At 42.3% G+C, this 14914-nt stretch overlaps 1 protein-coding gene across 2 annotated transcripts in view; it reads right to left on the reverse strand.

Annotated features, from left to right (window-relative positions):
• GABRA5 (gamma-aminobutyric acid type A receptor subunit alpha5) overlaps nucleotides 1-14914 on the reverse strand; it is a 55159-nt gene that overhangs the window by 39423 nt on the left and 822 nt on the right. For both annotated transcript variants that reach the window (XM_035558102.1, XM_035558103.1), the window contains exons 2-4: nucleotides 7351-7472; nucleotides 6087-6154; nucleotides 5753-5973 (exon numbers count right to left, since the gene is read on the reverse strand). In XM_035558102.1, coding sequence (XP_035413995.1) covers nucleotides 5753-5973; nucleotides 6087-6154; nucleotides 7351-7472 — 411 coding nt within the window. The remainder of the gene's footprint in view (nucleotides 1-5752; nucleotides 5974-6086; nucleotides 6155-7350; nucleotides 7473-14914) is intronic.

Consider the following 14914-nt stretch of genomic DNA (forward strand, 5'->3'; position numbering starts at 1 on the left):
TCCACCACTGTGTATTACAGATCACTCATTGGCAGGCTACTGCTTCAGCACAAGCATAAATGTACTTCAGGGGATGGTATTTCCAATTAGGCAGATGAAGATTTTAATTTCAGTTTAAGTGAACCGACTAGGGAGTTCACTGCAAAGTTTTGCTCCCCTGGTGATAAAAATAAATAGAGTAGCCAAAACAATTCTTCAACATCTAAGAGGTACTTCTGAAGTCCTGAACAGAACCTGGGACCTGTCCACACGTTTGGGCAAAGAGAGAGTCACCAATGCAGCTGTGCTTTCCTGCTAGCAGCAGCAAACGGTACTTGGCCTAGTTCATTTTTATAAAATGGGAACATGACTGAAATTGTACCGTCTCACCCCAACAGAAAGATAGGTCTGCGTCGGTGCTCAGCGCAGAGCTGAAACTAAAGTTGGATCTTTTGTAACCCCTCAAAGTCCAGCCAAACATCTCCCTCATCCAAAGATGGGCTGGTCCTGGTTTGGGTTTTGTCTTTTAATCAATTTTACCCTTGCTGTGAGAGTTCCTGTCTTTGTAATGGAGATCTCTGCAGGGCTCTGCCCACTTTTATTACCAGCAGAATAGGCTATTGTCATGCACTCCACATAGGGACTATATTTGGGCAGGTAATAATTGCCCTTTTTGAATGTATTACACCACAGTCTCCTCTGATGCCTTTCCCTCCATGTGGGTAACGCCAGCTCTGGATTTTTGAAAACAACAAATCTCGGTTCCTTAAAGGACAACTCTTGAGAAATGGGGCAACGTGTAATAAAATCAAGAGAAACTGGAACTGATAGGGCTGGTGTTAAAACAAGAATCCTGCTAATACACTGCGCTCAGGGAAGGGCCCTTCACTTTGTATATCCCTATTTTCTCTTGCTCTGTCAAAATCTGAATTGATGAAAAGCAGCTGAGAGTCCTTGGCACCACAGCAGTTTTTCACCACTCTGTAAGATGCAGCCCAAAGTGAAGAAATTATTAATTTTTTTTTTCTTCCAGCTTCAGGCTTTTTGAAGCTTGAATATGAAAGAAGAGGCAGCAGGTCTTTAACATGGTGAAAGGAAATGTGTGTTTGTATGGTTTGATAGCTCCTAATTAGTTTTGTAATATTTATACAATGCCCAAAGCATTGCCAGATCCTTTTCTGTAAAAATAAATGGATGTATAAATGAAATCTTCCCTCTGAAATGAGAACAACACACACAAATTGAACAGAAATGTTCCCATCTCGATAGCTGGCTGATTGAAAATTAACATCTCTTTTTAAAGTGTAAATTTGCTGGTCACTCCTCACTCAGGGCCACGCAAGCAAATCTGCATCTGGGAAAGGGCGCCTTCTGGCACCGTCAGCACTTGCAAACCCACACATTTCTCATAGAATAATTTTCCCTTAAAAAAAAAAAAAAAAAAAAAAAAAAATTAAAAAAAAAAAGAACAAGCAAACAAAACCTGGCTTTCCCAATGGAAGCCTTGAAAACATCACTGCCTCTTCGAGTTAATTGGTTTTATTGTCAATAGCTCTACAGTCTGAAATGGCTATCTTGCTAATGAAGTGTTTCATATAGGAGCAGACCGTGTGCTAACATGCACCCAGAACACATGTACACTTGCATGTGCAATTTTAGCGCGCAGTGCTAATGTAAGAAACAGTATTTCCAGCATAGTGAAGCCTGTGCAACGTTTACAGAGCACCCAGCAGCGTGGTGATGCTGCCATCAAGTGGACGGCCGATATATACTTTGCAGAACTGTAAATGTCTTCCATGAATGAACTGTAAAGATAACTGTATTTTGGGCCTGTGCGAAAGATTTTGGAGTTTCTTGACAATGTACTGACAAACGTCTTCAGCTCCCAAGCTGATACAAGATGCGCTTGCAGGTTAATGCTGCAGGTTTAACTGTAAACACTCTCAGATTCTCTGGCAACCTTCAGTTGCCATAATAATATGGGGGAAATTTGTACTTCACATATATGACCAGGTGATATATAAAATCCCAAATTCCAGCAGATGTCTGGCTACCCAGAGGTAGGAAAGGGGGTATGGGGGTCCCTTCAAAATGTGATGACACAAAAAGATTGGTCAGCACATATAAGCTGTGAGAAAACCATCCAAAACAAAAGTTCAGGTGTGGTCCAAAAGTCTAGCTCTGGTGAGCGTGCTCTACCTCATATAATTTCTGGCAGTAAAGGCAGTCTGGTAGCACTTTTCCAGCATTCTACAGCAAAGTTTATCAAAGCTTTTTTCTTTGTATAGACATTCCCCACTGAGTAAAAAAAGGCTGCTCACTGAGACATTTGAGTTCTATTAGCCTGAACAGGCTACTTGAATCACTGTCCTTGAAATAGAATAGTTTTAAGGAACAAATGAGCTTTTTGCTTTTTACAGCATTTATTTCTTAACTAAGATATACTAAATATTTTTAAGCATTTGAAGGGAAAGAAAATTCTTTTTTTTTTTCCTCCATTAACAAAGATATTTCTATACAGATAGGTGAAATATGAAGCACATTTACTAGTGCTTTTTACCACAACGCTCTTACTGAAAATAAATAAATAAATAATAAAAATGGAGCTGCAGACAATGCTCCCCTCTAGGGGCAGAAAAAGAATTTGCAACACTCACTTCAGCAGGGTATCATTTGTAAACCACATTAGCGAAATAAAACAAATAAGGCCCACCAAATCAAAGCCCATCGGAATTATTAAGCTATACCATACAGAGAATATTGCTGCCTACAAAATCTATCTAAAGAGCATATTGTGTTCTTATATTCAGGCAGAAGAGTTTTAATAATGCACATTATAGAAGCCTATTTATTACATTTTCCCAGCAAAATATATCCCATCAACTTCCGACCCAGACAACATATCATCAAATGCAATATGCAAAGAATTCTTTTTTTCTTTGTAAGTAAACACATTTATCATGAAAATATATGTACTGACAAGTGCTAAAGCTGGAAGTTTGCTCCGCTGATCAAACTGGGTATATTTGGAAGTCAAATAAGATGGAAGGTCAGCATTGGCTCAGCTGCTTTCCTCCTCTTCATTCAGGCAGCCAGATGCAAGGTTGCAAAAGCAATTCCGGCATCACTGTCAATGACAGAGGGTCCGATCCTCCCTGCACAGATTACTCCTACGTACAGTCTGGGAAGCTCGCAATTCCTCCTTGGAAACGAGGGGAACGCAGAGCTAACCGAGGGCTGTCTCTGCATCCCCATATCCTGAGGACCAAGCAAGTCTGGTGGGAGCTGCAGGACATAAGGCGCATGCCCCAGCTGGGACCCAGTACCTCCAACCAGCACACCACCACCAGGACGAGAAGCTTTGCCCCCAAAAATCCCCATGGTGCCTATCTTCTTGGGGAAAGCCTCACTGGGTAGTGCTGATGAGCTGGTACCTCCGTGGGGACTTGTGCAGGGCTGGTAGTGGCTTGAGGGGGCTGAGTGAAGGTCACAGACACCAAGGTATGGGTCAGGATGGGCTTCTCCAACCACCTAGTGGCACCGCATCCACTGCTCCCACTGGTGAAGCACCCATCCTGAAAGACTGGGACCCCTGAGGTAGCACAGCTCTGTGCACCTTACAAAAGCAGTCCCCCGACTTGGGCTTGAACAGAACAGGATATACGTTCTTGTATTTTTAAAGTTATTACTTGCAATAGTGGAAAGAAAGCTATTTTAAAAGCTTTGCGCTCCATTTCTTATCACATACACCATGGTTAGTGGGAATTTATTTCCACACACATGCGCACCCCCACACAATACTCTACCAAAAAAAAAAAAAGCTACATTTTTTTTAGGCTACAAATGCATTCTGTGTCTTTCTGTAGCCTATAAATACATCAATTCCAAAGAGCCTTAGCCTAGTGTTTTCAGAGAGTGAGTATCCATCCCACCTAACTGCACAAGTGCCTCCCAGAGGTGTAAGTAAGGCTGCTACTGAAGTCCTCCCTCATCACTGCAGCTGTCATCCAGGCTGTGCACCCAGGTTTCTTTTCTATGAATACCAGGGGAAAAGACATGGAGGGGGATGATGAGAAAGTCTGGGTCAAGCCCTAATTGCCTAACAAATCAGTGTTCTGCTGCTTTTCTTTAACACTGCAGAACCCAGGGCTTTCCCCCCCAAAAAATCATACCAGCTGCAAATTTGGCACACTGTGTAATGTTTTGCTCCGAGTTGACTGCTAGCCTGCTCTGGGCTTCACCGACACAAGTAATTTACACAGATCATCAGGAATCTCTTCTGTGGCAGCCCCTGGTGTTGTACTAGGGCAGTCCTGGCAAGGCTGGCTTTATGGCCAGCATTAGCTATAGCTATTTTCACTTTCATCCATCTAAACGTGTATGTGCTTATCCTCACATTGTTTCAAGAGTTTATTATTGCTGTGAGCAATAACTTGGCAAAAAGTGTGAGAAAGAACAGCGATACATATAGCCACAGAGAAAATCAGGGGAAATGAGGTTCTTCTCCTTCTTGTAAACATTACCTCTATCACATCTAAGCCTTTTCAGCACTAGAGCAGTTACAACAGTGACGGTCTAAAGCTGTAAGACATATATAAGGATACCTTACCTCTCCTAAATCTCTTTTCCTCTTTTCCTGTCAAGACAAGGGATTTAAGGCTAGAGTCAAATAATAAATAAATAAATCAGGACAACAACACCTGAAATAAAACTGGGGATGCTCTAGGTGCCTGCATACAGAAGCATAATACCCCAAGCCCCGACAAGCCCAGACAGAGAGAGCTTGGGGCTCCCATAGAGCCAGCCCCACAGAGCCAGACACAGCAGGACAGGAGCACTCAGATTTGCTGAAAACCCCCATTTCAAGGCACTTCAGCGCTTAATGCCATGTCCCCAGCCTCTTTGACGGGTCTCAGACATCACTACACGCTCATATAAGACAAGCTTAGAATAGTTTTTTTCTTTCATCTCTTTTCAAGTGTTGTCCGTATGACTACACTCTCAGAGAAAGCCCTGTTGAAGATACACAGCAGTCTTAATTACTACAGCCTAATTACTTTTAATGAGCAAATCACTGCACACTGATGTGGGATTTGGCCTGAGAAGAACTTCAGACAATCCTCTAATGTTACTGATACTATATCTAATATCTAGGTTATGCAATAATGAATCTTGACAGTATCCTCTAATCAGATGAGGAGCACAACCCTGAAGAACTCAGATGCTGATTTGCTTCTATGCCAGTGTAATGCACTAGCTTTGTTTTCAGGAAAATACTTGCTAAAACAGCTCCACAGAGCTTCTAACATACATCGTTTATCCCTACAGTGATTCACCTTTTAGCACAATTAGCAAAATTGAAAAAGTAATAACAAAAGCTTCAAGGGTTCAGGATGTACTGCCCCAGAACAAGATGCCAGTCTCTGGCCTTTGGGACGGTTCTCCTGCAATCAGCACTGCAGCTGCAAACACAAATAGTAAGAGAGAACAGATCTTCACCAAAAAAAAAGCTGGACTGAATCATCAAATCTGTTGAGAATATGCCTTCCATTTAATCAAAGGAAATATTTAAGCACCAGCAGTAGTCAGAAGCCGCAAATTAATTGGTACTTGGAGGCAGTGATTATGTTTTCCACTTTTCTTGATATTCACACAAATATGTGTGAAGGACTGGTTGCCTGGCTCTACTATGGGTGGGGGAAGTGGCATGCCCCACCAGTATTTGCAGACTAGTTGGGAAACCGCATCAGGAGAAATGAATCCAGGTTATTACCTCATGGTATACAGCAGGGTGCCGTCGTCCTCAAGGCGCAGAAGTTTGTTTGGGGTTGTCATGTTGTGAGCAATAGACTTTTTGCCATTGTGGAAAAAAGTGTCTGGTGTCCAAATCTTGCTGGCAAGCAGATTGTTAAGGGGGAGGCGCTGCATAGGACCTTTGAATCGAAGTCTTTCATCTTTCCAGCTTTGTCGGAAAAAAACATCAATGGTGTATTCCTGGCACAAAGAAACAACCGGGTTATGGCAGGGTCAGAACAGCAGTGATGGTTCTGAAAAGGGCTTTAGCCCAGTAAATACAACCGAGTTGGGAGCCACATGTGGGAACTTACCATCTCTGTGTCTGACACGGGACCAAAACTGGTAACATAGATGTCTGTTTTCACCTGTGTTATTCTCTCTGTAATAAATATAGGCTCTGAGTCAGTAATTGCTTTAAGATGCAATTCATGCTTCTGATGCATTTCTCTTTTAACAACTTCTGAATCACTCCAAGATCCCCAAAAGATTAAAATTAAGAAGACATTTGAGGAGGAATTTCTTCCATGACCAAATGCAAACATCGACCTTTGAGAGCCTGGGCTCTCTGCTTATGATCAGTGGAAAGAAACAGGCCCTTCAAAGGTGCAATTCCCCTGAATGACAGCTTTCGATGCCTGCCACAGGATGAAACGAAGTGTGCCTTGGAAAGGCCTATTTCCCTCTGCTGAACTGGGTGATTTGCTCAATGGCAGACATCTACATTATAGATGTCCAAAGCTAGGTGAAATTAATTCCACCCTCAGGACTCTTAGGTCTTGCTGGCATCTTTTCAAACCCAGGACTAATTTAATTTAAGGGCAGAAATTTCAGAACTTTGTTATGTAAGATAGGAGCATCAAGCCCTATTTTCAAGTATCTCTGTGTAAAGTGAGAGGAGAAGGAGAGAAAGGAACGAAAGCAATGTGTTGGTCTCACAAGAGGAAGCGGTGGGGGTAGCCAGATTAAAAAAGGGCCAGGAAGAAACATAACAGATGGTTTACACATGGGAAGAAGATGAGAGAAATCTGGGGGAAAGAGAGCTGAGGGAGGGCTCAACAAGGTTAGGATGGCAAGTAACTATTCACATGTTACGGTTTTAAAATAGCTGCTGTAGAGGTTATCGAAATGACATATCAATAGAGATTTGCTGTAGCTGTCTAAATACGGATGGTTTGAGGTTCTGTTTTTAACAGATTTTTGTCGCTGGCATAATTTTATACATGCTGACCAGCTAAGGAACCCTGCAGCAACCTGCTAGCACCCTGTCTCGCTCACCTTAAAAGAGAGAAAAGGAACCCAAAATGCATTCAATTACAGAAAGCATGCATCATGCGTGCTCTCCTCATCCAACCTCAAAGGGTTGATGACTGAAATAAAAGGATGTCAGTGACCCCTGTACGGAGCCCTGCTTGCCAGGAGACAAGTCTGTTTTCTGGGCTACGTTTAGTTAATGAAACACCTCTCTCTCATCGAGGCTGCACCAAGAGCAGGTGCCCATACATGAGGGTGGCAGGGGTCACTGTGTGGGACCATCACCCACGTGGTTCACCGGCCACAGCCAACATGTTATTCTACCTCCGAGTCCCGGGCGCAGCCGGTTGTCATAGCCATCCAGCAGACCATCCAAGATCCTGGTGAATATGGTAATGTTATCATTGGCGTCCTCTTTTCCTGGTGCTGTCGGCGTTTGCGAGAATCTATTTCATGCAAAAGAAAAGAAACACATCAAAAGCTGCGTCAACTGCAAGGGACCTCAAGGAAACATCAAGACGAGAGCCTCCGAGCTTTCTGCCCTCTCCCCTCCCATTTCACCTGCTCCTGGTTTTTCCCAGGGTTAGTTCTTCAGTCTCAGGAAACTGCGTCAGCTCATGGCAGGGCTGGAAGAGCAGCACGGGTTTTCCTGGAGATGCTCCCTCAAGTCTACCTGAAGGTACTCTTTAATCCTTACATGCCAAACAGCTTCTAGTTTCCACACGTTATGTAACTTATCCCCAGAACAAAGGACAAATTCTAACCTCATTTGAGGATTACGAACTCCCACTGCATCCAAAAATCCCACCCCAGATATCACTGGGGTACCTGAAGGGAATACTGCAGCACCAAGACAACAATTCTTCACGTCTCCTCTCTCTTCTGCATAAATTAGCCCCCACATACCTTGTAGTATGCAAATAACAACAACATGTAGTGGGCTTTGCTCCACATATTTGCAACAGATTTTTTTTTCTGCATTCAATCTGAACTTTTTTTTTTTTTTTCAGTGAGTTATGGACAGATGTATTTCAGATGGAGTCCTTCGAGAAAGCAAAATATCAATGATATTTTATTTTAAACTTGTCTGCTCAGGTACCCAAGGCTCAGACCTAGAAAGCTGGCTTATATAGAAGCACCTACAAGGATTCCCCAGCTTACAGCACAACTAAAACTTGCATTTTAAAATCCATTTCATTTTAATTTAAAGACGCTCAGGAAAATCCCCTTCCTACTAATGCCTTTGCTTACCTCAAGAACAGATAAAAGACACGTAAGTTTATCCATAAACAGGCTTCACTTGCAGCAAGCAATAAGACCCTCTTAAGATGGCAAGTTTTCTCAGACTAGGTGTTTATTTAGATTTAAATCTCTGCTGAAACCGCCAAAAAATGCTTCATCTGTGAAAGTGGGCACATCACCCCACTGGTAGCCATACCCTACCTTATGCACCCTACTGAGGTACAAGAGCCTCTTACACTCTGTCAACCTGACCTCGATGTGAACTAGTGACCCAGAGATAAAAAAGATAATAATCCTTGTTTATTTATCATCAATCCACAGGGAAATAAATCTGCAAATAAACAGAGACTCTCCAAGCACTCCTCTGAATAGATTGCCTTGCAGAATGCCTGTAAAATATGCATGATACTTACCTAGCAGAACAAGATTTATAAGAAAGATAAGGGACCTCAACTTGTACCTCCACAAGGTTTACACTAATGGGACCTTGCTGACACCCATGCACTCAGCCTGGGCACAGCCTGGAAGTTTTTGGGACACAAGACGAGCTGCTGGTGGCCACATAACCCCCCGCCACTAGTCAGACCCAGATTTGGGGACCCACAGTCCTGTGTCTGTCCCCACTACATCTCGTGTGCCTCTGCTGGAAAAAGAAAGTTTTGCAGAGCCTCTCAGGAAAGGGAGCAAGGCCAGGCTGGTCTGATTCCCAGAAATGCTGAAGCACATGGAAACTCTTGGCCAAGAGTGGCTCCTCACAGCATGAGTGAGGTTGGCAACGCTGCCACCCTCAACAAGCTCATCATGGGGAGAGTCCAAAGCCACCACAAAAGGACATTCCCTTTGCTGCAGGCAGATGTGCATCTGTGAATCTCACCCATTTTTTAGGCTGTCCCATCTCTCCGTGGTCTGAAGATCAAACTAATCACCAGTTTTCTCTGCTGTGCAACAGCATTGCAGACATGTTTGACTAAAATGATATGCAGTTAATTCAGTGGATGCAAACTGATCAAAGAAACATTATACATCCTTGCACGCTGGGCCATTCAAAACAAAAGAATGGCCCAAAAGAATGGTGGGATATTTTTTTGTCAATCATATCCAAATGGATTCACTGTTTATTAAAGGTGTTACAGACACGTGGCAACTTAACGAAAAGGGGCAGGAGATGGAAGTCACACAGGTTCTTCCTATGCAGCTATCATAATTAAAGCTTTGGTAAAAGCACTACTTAAAACTTTTCTCAGTTTCTCTTTAGCCCGTTTTCTTGAGAAAGACACCCGCATCGTGCTGTCTGCCTGTTCCACCGTATCAACATAGGAATACTTTTCCATTTTCCAATCCATCTGACAAAGAAGTGGAGAGATCAAGCTTCATTTTGTTCCCACAAGTTTCATGAGAAGCAGTGACTAGACAAGGGGAGAGAGATCTAAATTAGTGCCTCATTAAGTAAAAATGTGAGGTCAGCAGCCACCTATTCCCTCTGGCTCACTGACTGGGCCAGTCAGCATGCATGTAGCTCAAAAACAGCCTCAGCAAAACTAGCCCACCTCCTCCCTGCTAATTAAGAGATACGGAGGAGACTTGCAGGGTGATTAGGAAAGAGACTGGGAGAAACGGACCGCAGAGGTAAAATGTAGGTATTGCAATGGGAGATGGGAACAAGGGATGCCAAATGTGGAGCTTGGGTTATTGTAAAAGTACGGTGCCGAGGACACAGCACACAGAGCTTCACTAGTTTCTCTGCTCTTGAAAAAAGCTTGTTATTTTTAGTGCTTACGTCTGAATTCAAAGCCAATTGAACTCAGAGGAAAGATTCCTATTGAACTATTTTTGGGGAGACGGGACAAAATATATCTAGTTCTCATAACCTCTCTTCTGCATCTAACATGAGTAATTGATGTTGCTTCTTTCTATCTTGGCTACAAACATCTTTCCCCAGAACATTATACACACCCCAAATACTGAAATACTTGTATAGCCCCATAAGCAAAGCTAATTAATAGATGACAAACATGGGGAAATGACTACCATGAAGACTCATAAAAAGTCAGCACCTCATCTGCAAAACAGCAATCCAATTTAGATTTGGCAGATCACTTCACCCAACATCTGATGCTGAATTTCAGAGAAATGTCAGTATTATGTGAAGTTGTGTCTCTACATGGATTACTGTTTGCCATTAATTCAAATGTTATTTTTTATTTCATAGAAAATTTAGGGTTTTGTTTGCATTTCTGAGATTGCTGGTAAAATAGCAATTCACCTTTTCGGTTTAAGTGCTGAGGTTGTCTTTTACGACATCAGAGCTTTAAGACTGAACTGGCAAAGTTGCATGCATTGTTGTGTATTAGATACTATAGCTGTATGAATGGTGAGAAAAGAGGTGATATCGTGAACCAGTTGTTTCCACACATGTAAAGGTTAGGTTTTATCAGCAAATTAGTAGGTAAGCACATTATTGTCTTGCTGCAATCAAAAATGTTTTTGAAGGAGACATTTTCAGTTATGGAATATAAATAAACCTTGAAAAGAACCTTAGGAGATGCTAGGAAAATTCAAAGATAATTAAATTTAAAGCTCATTATTGAACATAAACTAAACCAACCAGGAATACTTCTCATTATATTTATTTAATACTGCGATTTCATGGTGACTCAAAAAATCAGAAGCTACAGAAAAGGCCATCAGTGTAAAATTTAATAACTCTCTAAAGATGCTCAGCTACCTCTTCTGATGAGTTCATCGCTTACCATTTTAAACATCGTCTTTTTTGCTATCTAGTCAAAATCGTGACGTGTTCTATTCATAGCTCAGTTGTAATAAGAGGAAAATGTATTGTAGATATTTCATGATTTTCCTGAAACTTTAAAAAAAAAAAAAGTAAGACACACTAGAAAAATAACTGAGGAATATTTTGCAATTTAAAACTCTTTTTTTTCTCTCTCTCTTTCTCTTACAAGTAAAGTTTCCAAGAACTTGCTTTAATAGGATTGGGAATTATACAAGAACTTTAGACAAATTAACAGTTTGTGGAGAAGCCAGTGGAGAATGCATTTGCACACTTCTGGATACTGTCAGCTGGCCAGATATCAAAGAAAATAAATATACTTTTCTGAGCAGGCTTCTTCCCATCCCTTTCTTACAGATTCTTCAGATCTAAAAATGCTGATATTTTGTGAATTTGAGCCCTGAAAATTCAATACTTTCACAACAGATGAAGATACGGGAAAGAGATGACAGAAAATACTGAAACTTTAACAGTCCTTGCAGATGTTTTAAGAATAATTTCATTATTTTATTTACAAGGAGCAGTATTTCACTACCTGCTGGGAATAGGCAATTTATGAGCAGTGTGACAAAATCCTGCATCCCACAGGGTGGTATCCTATCACCCTCACCCCTCTTACCCCTTAATGTCCATTTCATCATCCTGAGCTTTTCCCCAAGGTGTTACACACCTCCCAGTACACCCCGCTTCCCCCAGCTGCTGAAATGCAGGCTGGCAGAAAGGCAACACATGTGGGATGACCTGCAGGTAGCACCTGCTACCTGGCCAGCCAGCCCAACGTTGGCAAAATGGTGATGCTCAGCAGAGGGATGAACCTCTGCCTTTCTCCCCCGAGCAGCAACTCCCTTGCTTTTCCAGTTGTGGGAACTGGCTGACAGGTTTGCAAATCTATCTGGAGCCACGGAGCAGGAAAGGAACACAGGATACAAAAAAAAAAAAAAAAAAAAAAAGAGCATGACCATGTAAGTATATGATAATATTCAGAAAATGAGTCTTAAAAATCCTAGGAAGAAATCCCCAGCATCTGTGACTACTCAGAAAGGCATAACCATCAGAACAAACTGCTCAGGGTTGCAGAGACGAACTTGAAGCAAATGCCACAGCCTGAAGGAGAGGTATGTTTAGACTAAATAGTAGGATTATGTTCTCAGTGATAAGGACAGTGAGCTAGTGGGAAAGTATGTAAAACTACAGACCCGCTGCAGAGAGAATTCTCACTGCGCACGGAAAAGTGTTGCGTTGGCTAGAGCTACGTTTAATTGGGATCTTCTGTTTCCCGTGTTTCTACTATTATAAATATTATTAGCAGATGGTGACTGAACTGTGGTTACACCAACAACATCCGTCCCTGCTGGTTTAGGCTCTCGGACAGATTTCTGAAATCGCATGCCTAAAACGCAAGCATGCACAGGGACTGTCATCAGCTTGTCCCCAAAAATGTCCCCACATGCAGCCTGGGGCTTGTAAAAATGAGCCAAGGCACAGTGATGCTGGTCAGCATGCGGCTGATCATGTGCCACCTTGTCCTTGGGACATCTCCTTGCTAACCAGCAGCCTGTCACCCATCCTCAGGGCTGGGAAGGGCAAGATGCTCAGCAGCGCCCCAGCACCCGCAGTATCTGCCAGGACAGGACCTTGTACAAACTGATTTCCTCCCCATGGGATGCATGACCCCACGAGTTCTACCTCACTACGTTGGTCTTGCAGGGCATCAGTCTGAAGGGGGTGGAATCCAAACAATTTTGAATTTCCACTGACCTGCTGCCAGGAGAGCACCCACTTTCTGCCTGCTTTTGACAGCCTGATCCTTCAGACCTTGCAGGCATGAAACTGTGACTGAATTCAGTGCAACCCTTCACATAAAACAGATGGAAGGAATCAGACTCCCGTCCCATCTGAAAACACTCCATACAGTTATATTTGATATCTAATTATTGTCTAACCCTAATGTGCTCTAACTTTTGTTTAGCCCTGAAGTGGTCAGCCAGTTGGACTAGATGATCCTTGTAGGTGCCTTCCAACTGAACTGTTCTACTCTACTCTACTCTATTCTAAATAGTTCACAGTTGTCTGGAAGGTAAATATCTCCAAATATCTCAGTAATATATCTTAAGTCATTAGAGCATGATATAACTTGCAGCTGAAGTCACACAAGCTTGAAAAAGCCTTGACTCGTGCTGGACTCCATGCAGAAGTAAGGTCATAAAACTGTTACACCAACAGGGACAGGGGAGTCACATGCTCTTCTCCTTCGACCTATATCCTTGAATTTTAATTCTGTGATTTTTCCTTAAATAATTTCTACCAACTATGCCTACAGTCCTCCTCTACAGCCTACTGATGAGGATAACACTCAATAGTCATTCCACATTTATGTTAACCATTAATCACAGACTTTTGCCGAGATTTCTGAAGTAGCCTAGGAGACTGAGATACATAATTCTTGTTTATTTTACCAGGCATTGTGCATCAAAATCCCCAAAGGTGGCTTTAGCTAAGTCATCAAAAACTGTATTTATGATTTAATATAATCATGGAATGACTATGGAGGATCATACACAGATCTCCACCTTCATCTATAAAGTCCTGTTGCATTTTGCTTTTTAATTTGTGGTCATTTAACCAATCACTTTTGTTTAGCACATTGCTAAAAGCACTGAAATGTGGCAGTGCAATCCAAACATGGATGAAGATGATAAAAAAGAATCTGGTAGCAACAGCAAGTATTATCAGTATTAGGTTCTGGATCATAGCAGTTAATAAAGCAGCCTACATGTAAATTGTACCGTTCCATCCTGAAGAGTCAGTCCCAAAGCACTTAGCAAATTACACTCTGAAACTGCTTCTGCTTCTGAAACAGAAGTGCTGGAGCATCCTGTCTTTTGAGCAGGGTCAAAATTCAGCCCTAAGGCAGCATGTGAATGGCGCAGTGGATTGGTGCTGCTTATCTCTGCAGGCCCTGACTACAATTATGAAATCAGAAATTGGGGTTGGGGGGGTGAGGGGTTGTTACATGATGATCTTGTTGTAGTGCACGGCAGCTTTTTGACTAACTCAGAAAATGAGTGTCCTACATTCCTGTAACTGTCCTGACAGGTTACGGGCCACAACGATTCAATGATTCCTACCTGGAACTTGTGTTCACAATTTAGTTGGGAGTCGAAAGGGAGAGTTAAGCCCTCTTTGTTTTGCAGTCTCTATTCTTCTGGTTGATGAGCAATGCAGTTATAAGATAGACAAATCCCACACCAAAAAGGTCACGCCAAACTAGTGCAGTTGACACCTTCTGTAGGGATAAGGGCAGTCAGGAAGGACTTGAGGCAACAGTCCTCAAGATTTCCTCAATGTGGTAATACTTGGTTAAACCCTACCGTGTCAAGACAAGTTCAACACCAGTCCCACACCACCTAAGCCCTCTTCATTTCTGTCAAGAAGTCCAGTGAGAGTTCTGCCCTAGGATGCAGTGACAGCAGGACTGAGCTTTTCCAAGGTGACTAAATCAGTCAGTTTTTGCAGCAATTTGCCTTCCCTGTGGGTGGAGGTCTGCAGCCATTCATACGTGGCACCATGGTCACAGGTTTCTGAGCACCTACTTAAGACACACACTATAGACAGGGCTGAGTCTTGCTTACAGTACAGAGAGTTGTCATTCAAGGTTTGGTCTTCTAGTTCCAATCTGGAAAAAAATACTTTGATTGAAATCAGAAGCTGATTTGCATCTCCATTTTGTACCTTCTTTTAGCAAAGAAGTGATGGGTATGCTTGTGAATCAGCACACTGGGAGGATTCTTTTATTTTTTTTTCTGGTGAAATCATAAATAATTGTTCTCCTCCACAAAAAAGAATCAACCTACGTTT

Source organism: Cygnus atratus, chromosome 1 (assembly GCF_013377495.2).
Source record: "Cygnus atratus isolate AKBS03 ecotype Queensland, Australia chromosome 1, CAtr_DNAZoo_HiC_assembly, whole genome shotgun sequence".
Classification (NCBI taxonomy): Eukaryota; Metazoa; Chordata; class Aves; order Anseriformes; family Anatidae; genus Cygnus; species Cygnus atratus.